Here is a 22685-nt window from a genome sequence, read left to right as displayed (position 1 = left end):
GTGTAACTGTGGGCTGACCTGCGCGTGCGCAAAAGGGATATTAGAGAAAGCCAGGTCCAGGACATGTCCGCAATCCTGGGTTGCCACCCCAACTTCGCTGATAAGAGAGAGATTGTGGCCGTCTGCCCAGCCTGCGATGTCATCTCCCCGGTTCCCGTTCCTCGTCCCGGGCTCCCAAGAGTAGTGATGCGCGTTGAAGTCACCCGCGATCAAAGCTCGCTCCGGGGGTTTGAGTTCTAGCAGTATCCCTGTTGTGCGGCTGTGGGGGTCGCGGGGTTGTCTGTACACGTTGACGATAGTCGTCGTTTTGTCGACCACCAGCCACAGTACGTCTCTCGTGTGGACAGGCCTCTGCTGCTCCACCGTCATCCCTATCCCTTTGCGTGTGTAGGTCAATACTCTTGGTCTGGTTCCTTCGCTGTCCCAGAAGTCGACCGGGACGAAAGAGTCGAAACCCGGGTGCGTGTTCAGTTGCACGTTTCCGTCCTTCCAGCCCGTCCAGGGTTCCTGGACGAGGACCACATCTATCTGAGCCTCCCAGCAGAGCTGCAGGAAAGCCGTGTGCGCCGGGGAGATCTTTCCGACGTTGCCCTGCGCAACGCGTAGCATCCGTGGGGTCGCCGCTCTCGGCTTACGTCTCCGAGTCGAGTTCGAGGTGGGTGTAGGCATTCGCGACGTTGTAGTTTGGCTTCTGTGCTGCCCGTTGGCTCCTGCTTGGCATGGGTAGCACGGGACGGTCGATGGAGGTGTTGTCGGGGGAGTCTTCGCCTCGCCTTCGTCCGCCTCGTCTTCATCCATGCTGCTGCTGTCAGTGCTTCCGTCACCGAGGCAAACGATCGAGCTTGCGGAGGGCGTTCTCATGCGCGCGCGCTTGGCGCCGGGTTGCTGGTTCTGGCTGGTGGAGGTAGGGACGCCTGCCCCTCCTGGCTACTGTCGGATCGAGTAGCCTTGTACAGAGTGTCCGATGCTTTCTGGCCGGCCTTCCGGATCCGAGCCCGCTCCTTTCGACCGGGAAGGGAGACGACGCCGTTTACGGCCGAGGGCCTCGCTGGGCAGTCTGTGTGGCTGGCTTGGAAGGGGCCGCAGCAGTTGGCACATTGGGGCCTGGCCATGCAGGGTCCCGTTTCGTGTGAATCGGAAGGTCTTCCGCAGTTGCTGCAGATCGGTCGTCGTCCGCAGAACCGGTTGGAGTGGTAGCCCTGGCAGCCGGGGTCGTGTCGGATGAGCGTCCTTCGTTTCTTGACGGGCAGAGATCTGCCGCTTTGGTTGAAGAGCCTGAAGGGCGTGACCTCTGATGTGAATGATATGAGCCAAGATATTTCGTTCGTGACTGGGTTGGGCCCAAGGCGGGACGGTCGAGCAAGGACAGGCTTCTGTCCTGTCTGTGCGAAGACCTCATCTTCAACGAGTGTGGCTGGGTCCAGGACGTCCCCGCCAATGCTGTGTAGTTTTGTTGGGCATCGCGGCACAACGTAAGTGTACCACTTGATAGGCGTCTCGACCTGGTGGGCGCCGAGGCATTCCGCCAGCTTTGCCTTACTTGCAAGTAGTCTTTCCTGTATTTGCTTGTTTCGCGGCTTCAGAGAGTAACCTGTGCTGATATGGTAGACGTGGGGAAGGTCCGCTAGCCCCAGGCCAACGGCCTTACAGACGATCTGTCGTACGGCGAACGGTGCGATCTTCCGAGCGGCCGCTAAGCTTTCTTCCGGGACGCGGGCAAAGATGCGGAGGTCCTCCTTCGGCTGCGCCTGCGGCTGATCCTCGGCGGGGAGTGTGGCCTTCGGGCGGGCAGAGCTCTGGCAGCTCTGGCCGCTCCGGGTCGCCGCAGTGGTGTTGCCCGCCATCGGTGCGACGACAGCCGCCCAACTCCGGGCCGCTATTGGGCTTGTCTCGTGATTGATCAGTCTCTTGAGGGTTTGAATGACATAGGCAGTGGCTTCTTTCGCGATCTGCTTTCTAGAACCGTCAAAGCTGGCGACAACGCTGTCGACGGACCGTGCAATGGTCAGAAAGACGTCTTTCCGTGCCTCGTACTGTCTAGCTTCTTCTGCAAGGGCTGTCAAGACGGACCCTGTGGCAGATCCGCTCGGAGCAGATGCGGTAGAGGCTGCGGGCCCCTCGGCCGAGGTAGGGGCGTCGGTGGTGGCATCAAGCTGGCTTCCCGTTAGGCTGGGCCGGGTCGGCTGTGCCTCGGCGTCGCGGCGTCGCTTAGCTCTTGAGGTGGGGTTCGGCTCCGGAGGTGTCCCGGAGCCTGATTCGGGGTCGGCTTGGTCGGCCGACATCAGTCCGGTGCCCGACGGCGGCTGTGAGGCCATCGCGGATGCGGGCTCCGGCAAGGGGAGGTGAAGAGTTTTCGGCTGTTAGTAATTTGGTGGTAGGCTCACTCATTCACTAACAGCAGATGCCAAGAAAAATTAGGCGAGAGGGAAGTTGGGGTGCGTGGGGGTGTCTCCAGTTAATTTGATGATGTTAGTTGCGTGTGGTTTCGCTGCTGGCTGATCTGTGCATCTAGCCTCTCCGTGCTCATAGCGAACTTGATCGTTTCTTTGACAACATCTACGCTTGGCGACCAATCCTTAGGGTCGGACGCGCGCTTTCCTCCTAGGAAGTATGACAGGTTTCCTCTTCGCGTTTCCGTCTGTTGGAGCATCCGAGTCCGCTGTGCCGTCCACTGTGTGCATCGAAAGAGGAAATGCTCTACCGTTTCTGCCGATTGCCCGCAAGCGCATTGCGCCGAGGCGGTTGCGCCGATCTGGTAGAGTTACCAGTTCAGCCTTGCCATTCCGGTGCGTAATTGCGGTAGAATGCTGGCTTCTTTCCAGGCCAGTCCGTCATACAGCTTGCGTGTGTGGTTTCCCGGCAGAGCTATGTCGATATTCTTCGAATATGCTCCTCCAACAGGACATGCTTTTTGTACATAATAGCTGTAGCTTTGCTAACACTCTTCAAACGTTCGACACACGAGCCATCTGTCTGACGGCCCTACCCATGATTGGTCTAGCTATGCACGAGCCATCTTGGCCCCAACAAACCGTCAACCATGAATTTATAGATGTAGAGATAGATACCGAGTTTACGACAAAAGTAACATCATTTCTGACCTCGCCTGATTCCTAGCTTTCGATGAACACCTACAAAGTCTATTTTACCTAAGAAAACCTCATCGGATTCTACGCCCTGCCTTTTCAACGGAATCTACCCCATATCTTTCCCGTCTTCACTTCCTTTTCTATGGTCTTTTCAACGGATTCTACTACAATCCATTGCTGTCAAGGTTTCTAAGTAGGTTGTGGATTTTGTGATTCTTTCGCTCGCCAATGGCGAGTGAAAGGTTGGCTAAGGCAGTGGGCATTTGAGATTTATAAATTCAATTCTTTTTAAAAGCCCAACCTCTTTGGCCCTTAATTGATAGTACATCGTGTCCCTCAGGTTCGGATGCATTTGGGTGGCGTTCGACGGTGTGGCAGTCCGAAAGGCACCAGTGCAGGGTAACCTACGCGATCCGACGACAGCCGAGCACGGGCATGCGTCGGGAGATCGGAATCAGACTCTTTGTGGTCTGCATGCACCAAATAACATCCGCTGACAAGTTGGATACCCGCTTGCAGGAACTGAAAGGAAATTCCCGTCTACATATTGTAATGCAGCTCTATTGTTCAAGATCTGAAACCATTAGATGTAGTTCGTCCAAACTAGGTCGTTTTTCCGGTAAAGTGTGGGTACAAGCCTCCACAATTTGACTCAGGGGGGCAGGAACAGGAATGTCAACTCGGTCTATAATAGGAGCGTTTCCAAGCACCATATGCCTGATGACATCTCCCAAGTCGTATATGTCCGATTTTTCGTGCCAGCCGGCATCCAGATCCGGATCGCGTGAAAGCTCAGGAGCCTGACGAATCCCCCAGTGGCTTTCTAAATCGACAATGATAATCTGAGAACTGTCGCTAGAAAATACGAAATTATCAATGCGCAAATCGCGATGGACAATGCCGAGCGAGTGAAGAGTTTTGACGCCTGATATCAGTTGCAGGATCCAGTTAATGTACGTGGATAAAGGGTGAACCCGTCCTAGAACGAGGTATCGTGGTTTGAACTTTTCGAAGACGAGCTCGTGATCCGACGATCTCCCTAGCAGCTGAATGATATGCTCGGAGATGGGTGTCCCTGGGCATGATCCCCTTTGACACTTGAGGAGATTTCGTACTTCGCTCTCGTATCTGCATCGCTTGGTGAAATGCTTGTTGGGGTCCACTGAGACAACAGGAAGCTGTTCAAAAACGTCGTCGAGATCAGCTAGATCATCCGGTTCAATTTGTGGACGCGGCAAAGGCTGCTGAAGAGGACGTATCTGATCGCCCACAATCTCGAAGTCGCCCTTCCACTCAGGCAACATGCGGTTCAGGCGTAGAATTTCGCCAGAGAGCGCGCCAGTAACATCCGCCAAGCGCACGCAGTGAGGCGTGCCAATACCTTCCTCATACCAGAAAGTGTAGTAGAGTATTTCGTCCATGACATCCTTCCTCATGTCGATCAGTACCCGCCCGGCTGGTGGGAATAGATTGGTTGAGTCTCTCTTTCTGGAGTAAACATCTCGGATGGTGCGCACGTTCTGAGAAAACTTTTGAACATCTGAAGCCATAGGCATCATAGTGTTGAATTTTCGAAGCGCGCTTTGTCGTTTAAGCAGGTGGATGGTTGACGTCTATGGTTAGCTTGAGGGTGGGCGAGTCAGGCACTTAAAGGACATCGGGAGTCACGTGCTAGATGCAGATCGATGAAGCTTACGACTTACGACGTGATTGGGTGGGTGAAAGCAAGCGGAGCCGGTGCCCCAGCCCCTCGAACTATAGTCCGGCCGCTTCCGCCCCGCGTAGTCGGGTTGGCCAAGACCGCCTCTCCCCCCCCACCCTAAAAAAGGGAAGAAAAAGCAACATTAACAAACGCTAGGACGAAATCCTTGAAAACAGAACTAAAATGATCGAGTTACGCCCTTTCGCGCTACCAGAGGTCATTTGAGGCACAATGTCATCATCCTCGGCATTGGTTCTGTCCCTAAAGGGCCTGCTCGTGGCCGCGCGCGGCCTCTGAACATTAAAAATTTCGAGAGCAAGCCACAACGTACGACGTGTCGATACAGAACACCGTCGCCACCTCCGCTGGCGGGTCACGGATTATCACGAGAAGCACAACGACCGCGCCCAGACACATATCAACATTACAGCCACCGATGGGCTATGGGTCGCCTATTACCCCCGACAGGGTTTGCAACGTGCTGCGACAGCAACGATTACGAGCCCAACAGAACGGTATCACCTCCTTCACAGAGGATGGACCAGACACCAGGCATGCTCGATCGGGGCCACAGATTACTACAGATCACAGACAGATAGGTCGCCTGTCGTAATCGGACGAATTGAAGCGATTGGAACATTGTGGTTTGCAGATCGACACTGACGTCAGGCGGTGGACCGCGGTGGTGGGTGAGAGATAAAACACAGTCACATAGGAAACTAGCAGGAGGCAGCAAAAAGATTTCACAGTTATAGCTGAGATACTGTACGTGCGAGTCTAGGAGGATGCGGACAAGAGGAAGAAGGCAAACTGAGCACTGGGGAAGACTGTAGGTACGCTGAATCAAACGTGATGTGAAACATCAATAGAGCCGAAGCAAGAAAACGCGAAAGAGGGGATCCAGAGGCGAGGTAAAAATGGTCAAAGCAGTATGACAACAGGAGGAGATTCTCAACAGTTGGCCTTGATTCAATAACCGGGCGAAGTGTTGTCGTCGTCAACATGTCGGCTATTGGTCAAACCTTGCTTTCGGGGCATGCTGAAACCGTGTAGCATTCGATCAATCAATCAGTCATTGCCAAGCCAAATCAGCCCGTATCTGGTCGGATGAAAGGCGGGTGGGGCAACATACTGAGCGTGGGCAAAATACCCCGGGACGATGAGATGGACGTGCCTCAGTCGGAGTCAGCTCTTCAATGTTGTAGTCACATAGATGATTTGAGGCTTAGCAAATATCGCGAAAATCACAATGTCTCAACAAGATCTCTTTCGCCTGTACCAAACTTAAGCAGGATGAGGTTAATGAGTTGATCAGTCTGTGCAGCCGTCAGCTGGTAGATAGGCCTGTTAGCACTTAAAAGAAAGCCAGGGCTTATGTGCGTTGATTGACAAGTATGACCAGTGAATGTCTGTAAATAGAAATGCCGTGTCTGTGTAATGATTGTGCAATTCCCCTACATAAGAACAGCCCTACACGCTCTGTTCATACCTCTGCTTAAATTCAGGTTGTTTGAGGTGAAACAACAGGTATAATGAAGGTATTGGAGGCATCGTCATAACAAAAGCGGCCATGTCGCGAAAGACAGAAACATTCTCTAGTGGCTGCCGACAACACGAACTTTGAGAAAGGAAAGCCAGAATGGAATCACTGCTTCACGTGACTCTTTGTACCTAAAGTGCCATGGTATTAGTTCGAGCCGAAGCATGGGAGGCATGAACTGGGCGGCATACCTTTGTGAGTTCCCCCAGAACGTGTTGATCGGGTGTCACAGTAAATAACACAGGTCATGGTGACAGGATCACCCTTTCCAAGGTCCCAAGCTGTCTCCATATAATCTCCTGGCTGCAGGGTGTTAGGATCATCGAAAGACGAGAGAATATTCTTCCGTCCCTCAGTATGCTCGATCATCTTGCCAGTGTTCTTATCATCGACGTGATACAGGCCAAGAACGTCAATACCGTAAGTAAGTTCGTTGAACGATTTGAGAAGATCTGCGGGAGGGGGAACGGTTTCCCGCGTAGTGAACTCATACGGCTTGCCAGAAGGAAGCCATCGCTCGGGATGACAGTTTTCCATCGAGTCTATGCTCTCAGGCTGTGTCGTGTTTCCTTGCGCAAGCATGATCTCGCCTTCGTTCAGCTTGCAGTGTGCATGAACTAAGCAGAGACCGTAAACGTTGTCGTATTTGGCGAAAAGGTCTTTCAAATCTCTAAGCACCCTAGATCGGTCGACAAAGCGATGGTCGGCCTCTTCCAGGGTGGGAAGATTGTTGTACACGGAAACCGTAACAGCCATAATTGTCGGTTTTGTCACGTTGGGTAGGTGCCCAATGAATTTCCCTAATGAATTGCCCCTTTGACTATTGTTAACAAATCAGACTGTTCTGGAGAAAATCTGTAACCGACCCATTCACAGTGAACCTCAGGCGGTCGGTCGTCATATTTATACCTGGAGACGGTCTGGTCGTCACCAAAACTTCCGTTCGATTTTGTCACTATTACCAACACCTGGAGATCAACATAGCTCAGATGAGCGTAGCCGGTAATAGGCCTGTTCGCGTAGTGGCTCGCTTGGTGTCATGCAGTCTGTTCCACAATAGGAAGCTACTATCTCGGCCTGAAGTCAACTTATCCCGAGTTTCGCAGCAAGGTAAGACAAGGAACGTAAGCTCCGATGCACATGCACTTGCATGAGAAGGGACAGGTTTGGCATCTGGCACAGTTAATGCGCCAACAGCGACCGTTGCATGGACCAAAGAACTGTGAAGCAGTGGGAAGGAAGTGTGGCACTCATAAGAATGTTCGCATGTTCCAAGTGGATACTGTGCAAACCATAGGGAAAACAAAATATTATTGACTGATGGCTACGATTTAACCGTGTCCAAAGAGCTACCTCGTCTGGCTGTTGACGAGTGGATTAATTACGGTCAAGCACAATTCTTAAATATTGGATTCGGCCTGCTTCAGCCACATCCTTCGCTTGATTTGACCTGATGCATACATGATGTGGATGAAAACATTTCCCCGGGTGTTGCCACTGAGACTGACGACCTGCTCATTTGAGAAAAGGATGCATCCAGTCCGGTGCAGAGGCTTCCGACCTAGGACCGCTCCACGGAGTCCATCCCAGCAGCCAGATGACTCGTCATGTTTACACCGTCAGTCGTTGCACCTGATGCCACGAGGGCAGGGTGTTTCTTTTCCCCCCTTCCTACCGTACTCAGTTCGTGTCCTACGGCTATTGCGTATTCAATGTATTCCTGATATCTGCTAAGGCACTAACTCCTCATAGGTCCATTATTTTTATTCCTGAAGTAGCGCTGAAGTGATTCGGAAGGTCCTGTGGGCATTGACGATTCATCGGTCAGCGATACCGCTAACCAAGCGCCTCAATTTGTTGCGTATGCCATATTCAGGTTTGCGGTGTTGGATTGCTGACAAGAACAAAGACTGTCCGTTAGATCTCCAGAAGTGCCGAAATACTTCATAGCGCGCTTTCATACAGTAGCGGCTCATGCGAAGGGCCGTTTAGAGCGAAACGAACCAGAGCTTTAGTGGAGAAGTATAATAAAGTAGTTGTCGACGACTGGACACCTGAAGTACGCATTTCGTTCTGCCTTTGCTGCCGTCCACTTGCCATATAATAGCCAGCCAGATCTCCGCATTCTGCATGCCCCCTCAGATATAGTACATCGTGTCCCTCAGCTTCGGATGCACCTGGGTGGCGTTCGCCGGTGCGGCAGTCTGAGAACCAGTGGCCGTAGACGCTGCGTCCGTTCATCGAACAAATGAGGTCGGTGGAGACAGGCTCGTTCACACACGATGTCTGCGTAATAATTACGCCGGCAGGCAAATGCTGATCGCCTTGGTGGCGGGGCCGAACAGGTAGCACGTGTTGTAAGTGAGCTTCTCCAGCTGATCCGCGGCGGGGGCGTTGATGTTGCGCGACTTCGGGTCCATGTTCTGTTCAGATGCAGGGTAAAAGCGCGTCTGATGACGCTTGACCGACACGATGACGGTTAGCTTCGGGCGCTGCCTGGGCGGATAGAGCTGGTCACACGCCTTACGGACCATGGGGAGCTCGATCTCGAGGACTTGGGTGAACTGGCTTTCTGAGACGCCATCGCGGTAAATGATGATGAACTCGGGGAGCGTGTTCTCGTTGCGCTGACGCCACAGCACCAGACGAGACTTGAAATGCTCCGTCAGTTCGTTTTCGAGCATCTCCTGGCGAAAAGGCTGCTCCCACGCGACGGCAGGCCACTGTCCGAGGTCTCTGTCGACGCTGGCAACCATCCCGACGAGACTGGGCGCTGTGCTCCTGTCGTTGGGCATGTTGGTAGGATGCGTGACATCGTATCCGACTATCATGGCCTTGCCCGAGGTGACAATATCGTTGGTGTCCTCGACGGCGTGGTTGTTTCCGCCGTTCTTGAGGTTCCACTTGAGACCGATATTAGCAAAAATCTGGGTGTTGTTCTGGAGGAACTTTCTCTCCACGGAGCATATGGTGTGGAAACCGAAGTGGACGTAGGCGAGAGACTTGACGGCACCGTAGAGCGTGGTCTCCTGTCTGGGTAGGATGACGAACAAGAAGAAGCCTTTGGTGGTGCCCTTCGCCTTGGTGGTGTAGTCTGCTATGGCTGCGAATGCTCTCCTGATGTCCTCGTTGGCGGTGGGGCGGTGGACGGTGATCTGGTGAGCGGTGTTCGGAACCTGTGTGTCGACAGCAACTCCACTTTCATTGAGGAACTCGACAAACTTCTGAACAGACTTTCCGACTTCTTTGGTAGACTCTTTGGGATTCGGGCCTTCCGTAATGCGCACCCAGTTCCAGTTGGTAATCCTTGGACCTTGCTTGGCAAACTGGACACCGCCCAAATTCCACGAGCCGCTGCGCGTGTGAAGAGCTTTTTAATCGGCATACGTTACGACGGGTGCTGGAAGCTCGCGGGCGACGACAATTAACAGCCTCTTGTCCACCGTGATGCCGAAGTCCTTCAGTATCGGCTCGTCAAGGCCCAGAGCCGCTGCGCTTTCGCGCTCGATGGAGACGGCGTTGGCAAAGGGAGAGCAGCAGGCAAAGTCGAGCATCGCCGTGGTCCCGTCTCCGGAGAGCTTGGAACGGACAGCCTGGCCGGCGGTGATGGTGCGCCGCTCGGCTGGGAAGAACATGGGCTTGGAAGGCGTGCCGAAGATGACCAAGGGCAGGGTCTTGTCCGGAGCCTGTCCGTACATCCATTGCCAGTATTCTGCGACGGAGTAGAGACCAGGCGGCTTGTTGCCAAGGACCTTGGTTTGGCCCTCTACGGAATTCAGCTGGAAACGGACCTCCTGCGGGCCGCCGTAGACGAAGCTGTGGGAGAAGACGACGGTGCGGTTAACGTCTCGACTGCACGCAAGCCCGTGGATGGCTTTCTTGGCAGTGACGTCCTTGTCGTCGGCGGTGCGAAACCGGATAGTCACGCGGGTCTTGGCGAGGAACTTGGATAAGCCACGCAATCTCATATGAACGATGTCCTGCGCGTTGATGTTGTCGGTGCCGAACTTGTCGACGCCAGACCACCTGCAAAGGTCGCTGACAAGGACATCGGTCTTGAAGACGCCGTGAGTGAGGTTGACGTTCAGCAAGGTCCTGCCGGCGGCGAGCTGGACACTCTGAAAAAAACCTCTGATGGCCGTGAGGGGGCCCTGCTGGCCCAGCCGCGCCGAGGTGGCCCCGGGACCGCTTGGGAAGAAGCGGCCCTTGCCGACGGCGGCGACCTCATCGTTCGCGCGTGGACTGTGGCCGAAAGGCATCGACGGAGGTCTCGAAGCGGGGGAAGTACGCGTCGTCGGGATCGCTGGGGTCGACCATGTCTCGGAGGTACTGGGCCATGGGAGCCAACGGGGCCTCGGTCTCACCGACGATCTTGACGCTCCTCGCGCGTGGCGCTTTCGTTCTTGAGCTTGACGACGATGGGGTTCCTTGCGAGCTGCAGCTTGTCGAGCGAGACAAGCTGCCGGGATATATGATTGACTCTTTTCACAGTCAATCACATCGTGCTGGGCTTGATAGTACAATGTCCGGCTAGCAGTGAGCTCTAATACTCAGCATTGTATTCTGTTCAAGGCAGTGGTTTCTAATCTATACCAATCATAATCTGCACATCCTAAAGCTGAGCTCAGAAGAAGAGAGAGTGATAGTTTTATTTCCAGAGCAATAACTACCGAGGGAGGTAAAAGGCCAATAATTCCTCAATGCATAACGTCATTCTGGTGGGCTGATAGCTCCAAATAATTACGGACCTTTTTACGCATCGTCAGACTTTTAGTCAGATCTATTCTCCGTTCCCTAGCTTTGTCACGCCTTTCTTCTGATCCAGGCCGCTGTTCTGTAAAGCGACCACTTGTATCTCATCGCTCATGACATAACGTACGGCGATACGTCTTCTTGAGTCTCAAATGATCTATGAACTACAATGGTCACAGGTAAGTCCACCCACACCGCGTCAGCGGCGAATCCGCAATAGCCATTTGAAGATGGATGTTTATATAGGGACACTGACTGCGCTCATAGTCTGTTATTTTGCTCGCAATGAAGTGGCTTACTTTTGCTTCAATCAGTACTTTTGCCACAATCACGTTTACTCATGCTCTAGCAGAGGTTATCGAGGAGGAGTGTTGGAGGGGTCCTGCGATGAGACTCGGCGGCGTGGAATACTTCGAGACTCCTGACGATGCAGCCGCATGTCCCGAAGCACACATCTACTTTCTAGGCTCCCAGAGGGAAGTCCTTCTATCTCAACAGGTGAACATTACAAACTCGTCTACCACTTGCTCTTCCAAGCTGTTGCAAGCCATTTCCTTGCCGGCAGGCCTTGAAGCCACCTACGCCAAGGTGACTTTCTTGTGTGGCAACGACGACGGCCCCAGCTGCCAGATGATCCGGCTTCTGCCATCAGATGCCTCAAATTCAGCTGCAACACTGCCTTTGGCAATGACAAGAACGTGTCTCGATTCGAGCATCACGACGGCTGCCTCCATACCATCGGACGCTACCGGTACTGCAAGCGTTCCGTGGAACGGCACGTCACCCACGACCGTGGCCAATCTTCCCACTTCGGTAAATGAGGAGGGTCCCGTATCTCCCACTCCATCCACGGAAATCCAACCAATACCCCCTTATTCCTATACTGGCACCGAAACCGATGGCATTGGAGTTTCTTCAACGTGGCTAGGCTTAGACACTGAGACCATCCGGCCAACATCTATCACGACCGATATCTCTCTAACCTCTTCGGAGACGGCCGCAAGTCCCACTACATTGATAGACAACACCAGTAGTACCGTAGGTAGTGTCCCTACCGGAAGTTCCTTGGAGGTTCCCCCCGGTGGCTCTAGTGGATTTCCCGGCGCGACAACTCTTATGACATCGACTGTTTCGAGCATCACTCCTGCGCCCAGATGCACGTGCGAACCATCCTAGGTATCATCACTGGCAATAGAAGGACAGGGTCAAAGGCCAAGACTTGACTACGAGTTAGCTGAGAAGAGCATGGTACTCCACAAGACATCAGGCAACTCTACAACATAGGCAAACGTTCATGGACGGCATAATATGATTTCAAGTCGGATCATTTTCAACGATGACCGGGATCGCTTTATCGCTTAGTAAATTGAAGAATAAACGCTCGTTTAGATTCTTGAAATAAGAAATACTGCGACGTGAGTGACTATAATCTCCCATTTTCAGACTTTCGGTCCTATCACGTCCTTCAGATAGAGGAAAGAAGAGAATAAAAAGACCAGGGAAAGAGAAGAACCAACCATCCTCAAGTGTGGGATTGCGACTGTAGCCGAAAGTCGCAAACACGACGGACAAGGATGATGCGTCAGGAACGACCTCCTATTCGTACTTGTGACTTTCGCGAATCCGGCGAAGGCGACTTGTAAGTCGCCGACACTACCTTGTTGTTTGTGAAGCAGTAGCTGCACGCATCATTGAGCTGGTGACAACACAATCGTAGTGATAATGAGCCATCTTCCGAGCAAGCTGAAATGAAAGGATGTCCTCTTGTAGTGGAGTGGGGGTGGGGTGATCAGTCTTGGGGGGACCCCCTTCTGAAAGCTTCGATCAGCTTAGGAAATGATGTAAAGTAGGCCGATCGGGGAAGATATAAAAGGGGAGAAGGACCCCGATCGACGTAGGGGAGGGGGGGCGGGGGGGCAGCGCACCTTTTCTTCATTTTTTTCAATAGACACTTCCTTGGGATCGAACTAGAGCCTTTCTATATGAATTACTTTCGAACGTGATAACATAAGACGATTGGGAATCCTACCCCTCTAATCGGCTATCACAATAACCTCGATCAGGAGCCGTAGTCTCCTTGGATTGGGGGTATTGTGACTCGATCAGAGAGGAAGCATCTTATGTTGCTTTGGTAGATGTGGTGGGTTTCCTTTGAACCACCGCACCGCTAGAGTCCTCTTTACAATACATACTTCCAGTAGTTTGGCATCTCCAGGCAAATCAATTTTCTCGTCTGACGCCTGCACGTCTCAACGAGATTTCTCTGGTGCTACCAGTCTGGCAGCGGCCTCCCCGGCTTGAGTGGTCGTTCATCGCCCGTTTCGACCGTGATCTCAACCTCTTTCGTGACAAGGATTGCGTGTGGCGCTGGGATGGTACGCCTCCAAGATGAAGTTGATCTCTTTCTCGGTCTTGTGCTTGTCGCGCAAGTGGCTATGAGGGGCCGGAGCGTAGCGATGCAACCTGCAACGATACCAATTGACGGCTCCAAAAGAGACCATAAAGCAACATCGCTTTGAGATGTTTCGTCAGCGTTCTATCAATCAGCCACAAGCTCAACACACGTACACTGTCTGGTACAGAAAGTCGGCCGATATCTCGAGCACCTTTATGTAAGGTATCCTGATGATCATGATGATCCCGGCACTTCCAGTGTGTCAGGCGTCAGCGGAAAGGAAGTGCTTCAGAAGCGGATAGGGATTCTGGCTTACATCACACCAATTCCGAAAAAGCATAACAACCGAATCTTCTTCTCTCGCTTCATCTGAAGCTGCCAAAGAATCCACATAGGTAGTATGCCAATCACCCAGTCGCTCAAAGCGGCAATAACACTGTGGGCGACTGTTGCGTTCGGCACGAGATGGGCAGGGCGACAGCTGCCCTGGAGTCCCTCGAACTTGGCCCAGTAATAGTTGGGCGGGTTGCACTGGAAGACGACTATGAAGAGGTAAATCAAAGACGAGACCCAGACCAAGGCGATGTTGGCTTGCAGCATCTTCTTGGCCAGCTTGTTTGTCCCGCGGTTGAAGATGCGGAGGAGAAAGAGACAGATCGAGGTCCGGATGAGGGCGGATATGAAGGCGTAAAGAATCTCGCACGTGTACCAGACCTTGAGCGCTATAACAATGCTGCCTGGGTCCAGATCTGAGGTATGTCGGCCTATGCCGCCGTTGACAATACCGTGGACGGCGACGGCTGCGTAAACGGAGTACAGGACCTTGGATGTTGTTAGACCAGTCGTTCAACAACGAGCTGGAAAGAAAGACTTACGGTCGAAAGATACATAACGCCATCGTCGACTGTATGGCTCTTCGTGAGGGTTGTTTTCACGTATAGTCGGAGACATGTGGCAATCCAGGCTGCCGCAAGGAATGCCGCCTGCACGCCGAGGAGCTCTGGGCCCCTATTCTGTTGCGATGGCATACTTTCGAGATCTCAGTCTTTGTAAAAGATAGTTCTTTCAACGCAGATGGGTCAATACGTGAAGGGATACTCCGAATTATCCACACAAGACCAAAGTGTATTCAAAACGTCGTAGGGCTATGATTTAAAATGTTGATTCACAAGGAAACCTTGGGGGCATATTTCACCCACAACACCGTCGCAAATGATATATATGGGATCAAGAAAAGGTAAACAAAAAAGTGGCGAAACTAGAGAATAACTCAGAATAACTCTCGGGGAGCACTTTAACAGATGTTGTTATACTTGAACTTAGATGTAGGTTATGTTTGATCACGATCCAGAACTCTTCACAAAACAGGGTGTTTCACCATTTCCGGGTCTTTCTCCATTACTACTTAATCATGAACAATCAGCACGTTACACTTTCTATTGCTAACTGTTACTGTTGTTACTGAACCAGGCAGCAACGGTGCGTGATATAAGGCAGTGACGTCGCCATGGTTAACGCGAAAATCAACAGACTTACAAGCAAGACTACGAAAGAGCCTAACATGTGATCTTGGTATACGCTATGGTTCATTCGTTCCAAGAAGCACCACGATCTACCTCGGCAACAGATACAGGGGGAAGAAAGAGCCGCTTGGACAAACAGAACGCTTTATTCTCTAGGCTCTACTAAATTCTGGTTCAAAATGTCATCGCCGAAATAACGATATAGAGAGATCAGCAGAATGCTAGGCGCACTGTTGCATTTGGCAGACTGGAATCGTGTTATTTTCTCCCCAGCACGTTACTAACCGATAGAGCTATATGTTTCCCAGCAATTTGTCATATACACATGGTTGACAAACACGCTCTCCTGAGTCTCCTCGCGTTTAAATAGCGTGAGCTTCAGCAATGCCGATCTGTGCAATGGCTTTTATCTCAGCTCGGCTCCTGCTGAGAGGCACGAGGGAGCTGCGTTTGAGTCGCGACTTACGCATCTGCCGAAACCTGGTATTTTTGTTTTCTCATGAAACTAGTTTCCTGTAGTTTGTGAGCTGACATGTGTTCCTTGTTCAGGTCATAGTGGCGGATCAAGAAGCTTGCAGCAAAGGCAATCGCCGCCAACGCAGCGTAAACGCTGTGTACGCCCTTGAGACCCGAGGCATACGATTGCAGCACGCTTCTCTTGAACGGATCATCAGGCAGCGTCCGGAGAACCACGAGATACTCCTCGGCGTGCTGCGCGATGCTTCTTGCAATGCTTTTCCTCTCGAGATCTGCAGCCATGACGTTTTGAAATGTTGTTGAGCCGATGTTGACACCGACAGCGGACCCCAACATGCGTAGGAATAGATACATGGCGGCCGCGGCACCTGAATCACTTTTATCGACGATGGCGCCCGTCACAAAGGTCTGCGCGTTGAGGACGAGGCCGTGTCCGATGCCAGCGATAGCGAGAGTGACGACGTTGACGGCCAAGTGGGTATCAACACTCCAACTGATGAAAAGGCCCGAGGCAGCCGCTACCAGAATCCAGCCCATCCAGATAGACCAGCGGTAAGCATTCAAGCGAGATACGAGGACACCTGAGATGATGGAGCCGGGAACCAGCAAAAGCGTTACGGGAAGCATTGCCACGCCCGCCATGGTCGGCGTCTTCTGTTTGACTGAGAGGAAATAGAACGGGACGTGATAGAGTTGGCCATAGAGCTGATCCAGGGTCAGCGGGTCTTGAGGGTTTTTCCGTTGTTTGTTATGTGTCCACTTACGATAAATCCTTGAAGGAGACCAAGAACGTAAACGGTGATGGAGCTGATGTCTGTGAAGAGTGTCCTCTTCAAGAACGGGACTTCGGCGAAACGATGCTCGTAGAACAGCGTGGTCATCAACCCGGCGGCGCCAATGAAAACCGGCACCAGCGTCTGTGCGCTGCGCCAAGGAAAGTCATTGCCACCCCAGGAGAGACCGACCAGGAACGCCACCATAGAGCCGATGAAAAGAAAACCGCCAAGCCAGTCGACAAGCTGAAGCTTTTCAGCAAACGTGCGCGTAGGAGGCTTCAGAGTTAGAAGAACGGGCACGGCGATGAGGGAGTATGCACAGATGGGGAAGTTGATGTAGAAGATCCACCGCCACGTGGTGTGCTCGGCGATGGCGCCCCCAATGACGGGACCAACAAGCGAACCGACCGCCCACGCCAGCTGTCTGTCTCGTTTCTTAGTACATCTCTTCTGCGGATCGCCTGCTGGAATGTCGATGCTCACATAATGCCATAATACTTGGGCCTGTGGAGAAGGGGCACAATGTCGGTGAAGACCACCAGGCTGAGCACATACATCCCGCCAGCGCCGATGCCCTGGACCACACGGCCGCCGAGCAAAAGTGCGATGCTATCAGCAACGCAGCACAGAATTGTACCAGTGGTAAAAATCACCAAGCTGACGATCAAAATGACAGGCCGGCCGAAGATCTCACTGAGCGATGCCAGCAACGGCATGACAGTAGCGCATGAGATCAAGTACGCAGTGCCCACCCAGAAGGCCTGCGTAGACGTTCCGCGAATGTCTTGGATGACGGACTGGTTCAGAGTATTGGTCAGCCTTTTTTTTTCCCCAGATACCAGCTTCCCGAGAAGAAGTGAGACTTTACCGAGAGAGAGGTGACGATGACGGTGGCGTCTAAAGCGATGACGAAAGACATGATCGATAGGGTTACGATGATGACCATTTGGTGCTTAGATGGTTTCCAGGGCTGCCGCGTATTGACGTTCTCGCCCGGCTCTCTCTTTTCAACATCATTCCCACTGTTGGTTTGGTTGGACATTTTGATGATTGTGGCTGACCGCAGTCGTGAGGAAAGTATGCACAAATGCAATTCAAATGACCGATGAAGAGAGGCTAGAGGCAAATAAAGGCTTGGTGGTAACAACCAGCTTTCTATAGTGTTTCTTACACGAGGACGACGAACTGACTTGTGTTTGAACGTAGCAATCGTAACGAGGCTCAATTAGCGGTGCACTGGCGATATGCAGGCAATGGTAATGTCATATAACCGATATAACCCTAGGTCATTCACCAGTCGCCAGCGCAGCGTCTTTGCCACCTTCCAGATTACGGACTATACTGTTGGTTGCGAAATATAGTTACCCTAATACGGGGCCAACATCGCACTCCAATAAGAGATAAGAAGGCAAATAACATGATGATAATCCGAGGGATCCTAGGAGGTATGAAGTGGATTTGGGGATGTTTCGATGGTCGTTGTTACTGTTGTTAAGGCGTTATTCCCCGTCCGCGCTTGAATTGACGTGATTGGTCTGCGTAGGAAGAGCCTCCTCAGCGATATGTCAGTCAGTTCGTTAAGCAGACTGCCGGCTTTTGTTTTCGCCACACTCAAATGTATCCTACAAGGACTTATCCCTGCCTGCGGAGTGATGGATGATGGGCCTGGTCGCAGGAATGGAGAGGTTTGTTGGTGTGATGAGGTAAACGAGATACGAATCTTCAAAATGAGGCGTTGTGATTATCATGGGCGCTTGGCCAACGAACTATGCGGCGGGATAGGGGCAGCGGAGTATAAGGCTCGAGAACGCTAACTGGCGAGTGGCTCCGTGCCTTAGCATGTGATGGAAATGGTTTGAAAGTAGCCTGCTCAACGATGTTACTACCAAAATGGCGTGTAGGAGCACGAACTCCCTCGATGTGTTGCTGTCGTTGTGTGTATCTGCTCGTATGGGGCATTGCTCATTTGCGATTGTCTTGCTCCTGATCAATACCATCTAATTCACTCTTGGTAGGCGTGATGTGGCATAATGGTTCCTAGCCTTGATCGTATGATGTGTTACGCTCATCGTTGTTCACTACTGTGTAATCCTTCGCTCAGGCCCTATCATCAGCCATCCCGTCCAACAGTAACATCTACCTACTACATGGTCAGAAGTCGGATTAGAATCTATGACCAGGTTTAGTAGATGAAAGGCCCACTGCAACTTCTGAGGTGTAACATGATTGATGTCTCCCCTGGTCCTTTCTCAGATGCACGGCACCCATCGTCACGTCTAAACGAGACTGAGAGGTCAAGTTCTGTGGAGGTGGCGGTGTTCTTCATGCCAAGCAGCTCTGGATGCGCACGTGTTTCTACAACATATTCCTAACAACTACTTTCCTAAGGACTGGGAGTTCAACCCCTGACCCCACCTACTGGCGACTACCGGCCACCGAGTATTGCTGCTGTCTCGTTTGTCCTCCCCCTCGAATGATCAAGTAGTCTATAGGGTCATCTATAGACGGTGGCGTTCACAAATTTCTACAGAGCACTCTTCGATGTAAGTTTGCCGAGTCTCATTGCCGTGAGCAACTGTCATTGAAACACTTCTTTACCTGTCTTCAAGCAAGCATTTTAAGAGCATTGGGGAGTTGCGTGAGCATACTAAGTGTCTCGGCAAACAAAAGTTCACATGTCTTGTGCAATAGGCAGCTGATCACGCCGTCTTCGGCCTGCTCGGCACTAAGGAACTCGGCCTCGTAATGTCCGAAGGGGTCGGGCAGTCTCGGCAGTATTGCGACAGCCTGGGCGGATACGGAAGCCGCATCGGCTGCCCGCATTTACAATGCCATTTAGTGCCGCCGTGAAAAGCGAATCGTGGCACATGGCTGGGGTCCGATTAATCACATCATTTATCCTTGCATCGGCGCCTATTGCCTGCGCCTTGTGCCCAAATCAGGCGGCCTCCATACCGTCGGGGATCCCATTACTGACCTCCGGTTGGTTGGCGATAGGTCGGACATGGGGTGATAGATGACCCCGAACAGCAAAACCAAGTATCTCAGGCCAGCAGTTGATCGAGCCAAGCTGCAAGCTCGTTCAACCAATTCACGACTCTGCTACACTGGAGGATACTGCACAGTAGTTGCACAGTCTAGGGAGTGTGTCTTATCGTGGGTTCGACATGCCTCGTTGAAGCTATTTCGTTGCTGCCTTGTTTCTACGCACTGCGTAGACAATCCAGCCCTTACAACAGGGGCAATTATGGGGCAATGACAAGACAATTTGGCCATTAACTGTACCAACGGGAGCCTTTCCCGCGCCGGCAAGGATCACACCGGACGACAAACCGGCGTTGATGGAAAACAAGGTGGGGCGCCGGACTTAGCGTATGTTTAGAGGTTGTTCGTCACATCGTCCGTAAACCCGCGGTCGTTTCGTCCAGCGTGGAAGTGCGGCCCAACAAAACTTCGTTGCAAATAATGTTCAGATGAAAGGCGGGCAACGTACGGAGCTCAAGGCCGGCCGAATGATACGAGCATTACCATATTACCTTAGTTAACATGTCGACTTGATTTAGGCCCCTTTTTGCTTGGCAACACTTGCTCGCTGCCTTCATCTAAGCTGGGATGTTGGCTTGCGCTTTGGATCCCCCTCCCTTGCCATCATTTGTGGCAGCAGGCAAAAGCCCAATCAGTCAACTCAAGACAGCGTTCATGCCTTCTTATTTGTCCTCATAACAAAGATTTTCGCATATCAGTGCTACTGCTACATTTGCGGAAAGTGATGCGCCGCGCTCTGCTGCCCGTTTGCGCTTTCCAGCTGGGGCTGTGTTAGTTCATTATCGGCGCTGAGTGGTACGCCTTCGTACCACGGCCTTCTGCTACAAGAGCCCCTCGAAGTTTGGCATGGTCGGTTTTGAGATTTAGTTGATAATTCGCGGTGCTTTTATGGGTGTCGTTAGTGATTTGGTGAGGAGTGATATATCACACTCGAACGGTCAGTCTTACTCACGGTTACTTTTGCCGTTAGTGTTGTGTTTGCTGTGATTAACCGAGCTGTTCAGCACCCCGCCCACATGACAACTTGTCTTACACTGCAATAGTCTAAGATGCCGCCAACGGCATGCGTCCTTGTGGTCATACTCCAAAGCTTCGTGCTTTCAGCGTCATGGCAACAATTCGCCGGGTTGCGTCCATTGCTCAGAACACTTCTTCCTCACACCATATATCCAAGCCTTGGTTTCGAAGGAAATCTAGATATAGGACACACGCATTGCTGCTTTGAGCTCCTAGGAGCCAAGCATGGCGGCGGCGCCTTTGCAACCCCTTGATGAACCATGAATGGCTGGCGTTGAGTCCGAGGTTAATATAACATAACATAACACAACACAACATAACATGATACAACACAACAATAACAGTGAGGATGATCACAAAGAAAGACGGCCCAACCATGAGGAAAGGAGCTACATATAAAGCTAGTCAACAGCATCTTGTTCATCGCTTCAAGGAAACTCAGAAACAGATTATTCAGTCACCAACACAAAATTGCAAGTGACTATGGCAAGTCGCACGTCTAGTGGCAGGAGAGCATGGTACCAAGGCGTGCCACAACCCGGCATGGGACAGCAGCACACGGCGCAGCATCATCATCCTCAACCACAGCAACCCCGGCAACGGAACGAGCAACGACACCAGCAAAGCCCGCCACAACAACAGCAACAATATCAACAGCAGCAGCAGCAGCAGCAGCAGCAGCACCAAAAGCAGCAGATGGAGCTTCTCAAGTTTCTTCAATGCCTAATGAACGACCAGACAAACCAAATCATCGAACGATGGGTGCACCTTCTGCAAAAAAACTTTAATGACCCAAACTTCATCCGTCAATTTCAAGCGTGCATCGCAGGGCCGAAAAGCCAGCGCAGTCTTATGGAAAAACAGGGATCACCAGCAGAGACCAAATTAGTTTTGGACAGGCTTGAGCGACAGTCAAAGCTATGACCCAAATGACGGCGAAGTTGGCTGGGCAGGTGGAACTCACGCTGGAAGCAATAAGGAATATGGAAACGCGAGTGGCGTCATTGGAGGGTAACACTACCCGAGGGATGGAAATCCTGAAAGATATAAGCATATCCTGCGCTGGCGCCGCTACTGTCGGTGGTGCGAAGACCAGGCAGACGAAACCCCAAGTGGGTAGCGTACCTCCCAGGAGGTCAGGCCGTGTCACAAAGCAAAGAAAGACGGGAAAAAATTAGTCTGATAGCCGGGGTTGACGGCGCATCGCTGGTCGTTATAATTAACTGGTCTTTTGAATGAGAATCTGATCCACTCCATTCACTCACAAGTACTAGTGCTGCGAGTCTGCATAGAAATGACGATGGAGAATCGTATTGTTTGAACGACTTTCTAAGTTCGTTATCTAAATTTGGGGATTGGTTAAATGTGCTGCCATCAAGGGCGTGTTTTTTGTGGGGTGGAGGGGAATGCGAGGCACGGGCTGAACGCCGTCAGAGGTGCGCAGAGGGTCGATACGAGGTCATCTGGAAAGCCAATCCCCACTGCTTAGTTCCTCGGTTTGTTTGCGAAAGAAGTTCTGCCCGCTACAAGTTGAGAGTGACACTTCTGATTACCCGTATTTCTAGCTGACGCCACCTGCCTGTCTGGCTACTGCTGTAAAAACCCTCCACATTGTCGAGGAATCATGACAAGAAAACGCATCGAAGGACTCGCAGCTTGAACAAGCTTGCCGTGGCCGATCCCGCTTAATTCCACAGAGAACACTGGAGAAGCCGCCCCGACCGCCCGCCTTAACATCGTTGTCAGGAAGGCCAAGCGAGCATGGCCTATCAAAACGAGTAAGAGTGTCGGTTCAGGGCCGGACCCGTGCACCCGCGGAACGGCGCCGGGGACGATGGATGGATAAGGCCGGCCGTTCACGGAAGGGCCTAAGTGTAGTCGGAAGCGCTGCTGTTGAAGTTGTTGTAAGGCACTTTCTTTCCCGGAACTAGACATTGTATAGTTGCTAAGGAAGCACTAACGAAGCGCCAGAGACTAAGATGACAGGGCCAGCACGCAGTTATCTACCTACGATACTAAACGTTAAATTCGGTAACAGCCATAACCGCTCGACCGCAAAGGGTTCGCTAACGCTGTGTAGTACGTTATTTGTCGCTCTTCGATGAGGAAACGCCGATCGCGCAATGCCCCTTTGCCAGTCAGTTGGCACTCGAGTCTTGAAGCGCGCCTGTTGCAGGACCTCTGCTGTTACTTCCAACGGCAACGGTTGCCAGGAGCCCAGACGAACAGGGCTTGACGCAGTTCCTATACACCATTCCCTTTTTCTTCCCACAAGGTCGTTCCTCCTAGTGGCATTCCGGCGGCTGCCACGATCCTCGGCGTTGTCGTAAGAGACATCTCGAACCCGCCTTCTTTGCTCCGAACAGGCC

The 22685-nt window shown here is 52.1% G+C and overlaps 7 protein-coding genes across 7 annotated transcripts; 2 read left to right on the top strand and 5 right to left on the bottom strand.

Annotated features, from left to right (window-relative positions):
- Positions 1-3649: 3649 nt before the first annotated feature.
- Positions 3650-4639, bottom strand: BDP55DRAFT_565928 (kinase-like domain-containing protein; the record flags this gene model as incomplete). The annotated part of the gene is made up of 1 exon (XM_060570469.1): positions 3650-4639. The coding sequence occupies one exon, from the start codon at positions 4637-4639 to the stop codon at positions 3650-3652; it is 990 nt and encodes a 329-aa protein (XP_060422867.1).
- A 1797-nt stretch (positions 4640-6436) lies between these two features.
- On the bottom strand, positions 6437-7087 carry BDP55DRAFT_698613 (uncharacterized protein; the record flags this gene model as incomplete). The annotated part of the gene is made up of 2 exons (XM_060577794.1): positions 6437-6462; positions 6523-7087. The coding sequence occupies 2 exons, from the start codon at positions 7085-7087 to the stop codon at positions 6437-6439; spliced, it is 591 nt and encodes a 196-aa protein (XP_060422866.1).
- A 1541-nt stretch (positions 7088-8628) lies between these two features.
- On the bottom strand, positions 8629-10590 carry BDP55DRAFT_734423 (ribonuclease H-like domain-containing protein; the record flags this gene model as incomplete). The annotated part of the gene is made up of 2 exons (XM_060580205.1): positions 8629-9685; positions 9719-10590. The coding sequence occupies 2 exons, from the start codon at positions 10588-10590 to the stop codon at positions 8629-8631; spliced, it is 1929 nt and encodes a 642-aa protein (XP_060422865.1).
- Positions 10591-11394: 804 nt separating this feature from the next.
- On the top strand, positions 11395-12377 carry BDP55DRAFT_683817 (uncharacterized protein). The gene has a single exon (XM_060576361.1). It carries the CDS (start codon positions 11471-11473, stop codon positions 12257-12259), a length of 789 nt encoding a protein of 262 aa, XP_060422864.1. The 5' UTR covers positions 11395-11470; the 3' UTR covers positions 12260-12377.
- A 629-nt stretch (positions 12378-13006) lies between these two features.
- BDP55DRAFT_683816 (uncharacterized protein) lies at positions 13007-14623 on the bottom strand. The gene is made up of 4 exons (XM_060576360.1): positions 14354-14623; positions 13795-14300; positions 13652-13729; positions 13007-13596 (listed from the first exon to the last, which is right to left on the bottom strand). Exons 1-4 carry the CDS (start codon positions 14504-14506, stop codon positions 13353-13355), a joined length of 981 nt encoding a protein of 326 aa, XP_060422863.1. The 5' UTR covers positions 14507-14623; the 3' UTR covers positions 13007-13352.
- An 840-nt stretch (positions 14624-15463) lies between these two features.
- Positions 15464-17296, bottom strand: BDP55DRAFT_565916 (major facilitator superfamily transporter; the record flags this gene model as incomplete). The annotated part of the gene is made up of 4 exons (XM_060570468.1): positions 15464-16183; positions 16243-16678; positions 16738-17051; positions 17123-17296. 4 exons carry the CDS (start codon positions 17294-17296, stop codon positions 15464-15466), a joined length of 1644 nt encoding a protein of 547 aa, XP_060422862.1.
- Positions 17297-20722: 3426 nt separating this feature from the next.
- On the top strand, positions 20723-21556 carry BDP55DRAFT_720975 (uncharacterized protein). The gene has a single exon (XM_060578493.1). It carries the CDS (start codon positions 20800-20802, stop codon positions 21238-21240), a length of 441 nt encoding a protein of 146 aa, XP_060422861.1. The 5' UTR covers positions 20723-20799; the 3' UTR covers positions 21241-21556.
- The last annotated feature ends 1129 nt before the right edge of the window (positions 21557-22685 follow it).

This window comes from Colletotrichum godetiae (genome assembly GCF_030913485.1).
Source record: "Colletotrichum godetiae strain CBS 193.32 chromosome Unknown BDP55scaffold_79, whole genome shotgun sequence".
Classification (NCBI taxonomy): Eukaryota; Fungi; Ascomycota; class Sordariomycetes; order Glomerellales; family Glomerellaceae; genus Colletotrichum; species Colletotrichum godetiae.
The sequence above is the reverse complement of the archived record's forward strand: the minus strand, read 5'-3'. Positions and strand labels throughout refer to the sequence as shown.

Coding starts and splice junctions, on each gene's coding strand:
- BDP55DRAFT_720975 (XM_060578493.1), top strand. CDS start 20,800: ATGGCAAGTCGCACGTCTAGTGGCAGGAGAGCATGGTACCAAGGCGTG.
- BDP55DRAFT_683816 (XM_060576360.1), bottom strand. CDS start 14,506: ATGCCATCGCAACAGAATAGGGGCCCAGAGCTCCTCGGCGTGCAGGCG. Junction 14,301..14,353: donor GCGTTATGTATCTTTCGACC/GTAAGTCTTTCT, acceptor ACAACATCCAAG/GTCCTGTACTCCGTTTACGC. Junction 13,597..13,651: donor GACTTTCTGTACCAGACAGT/GTACGTGTGTTG, acceptor AACATCTCAAAG/CGATGTTGCTTTATGGTCTC.
- BDP55DRAFT_683817 (XM_060576361.1), top strand. CDS start 11,471: ATGAGACTCGGCGGCGTGGAATACTTCGAGACTCCTGACGATGCAGCC.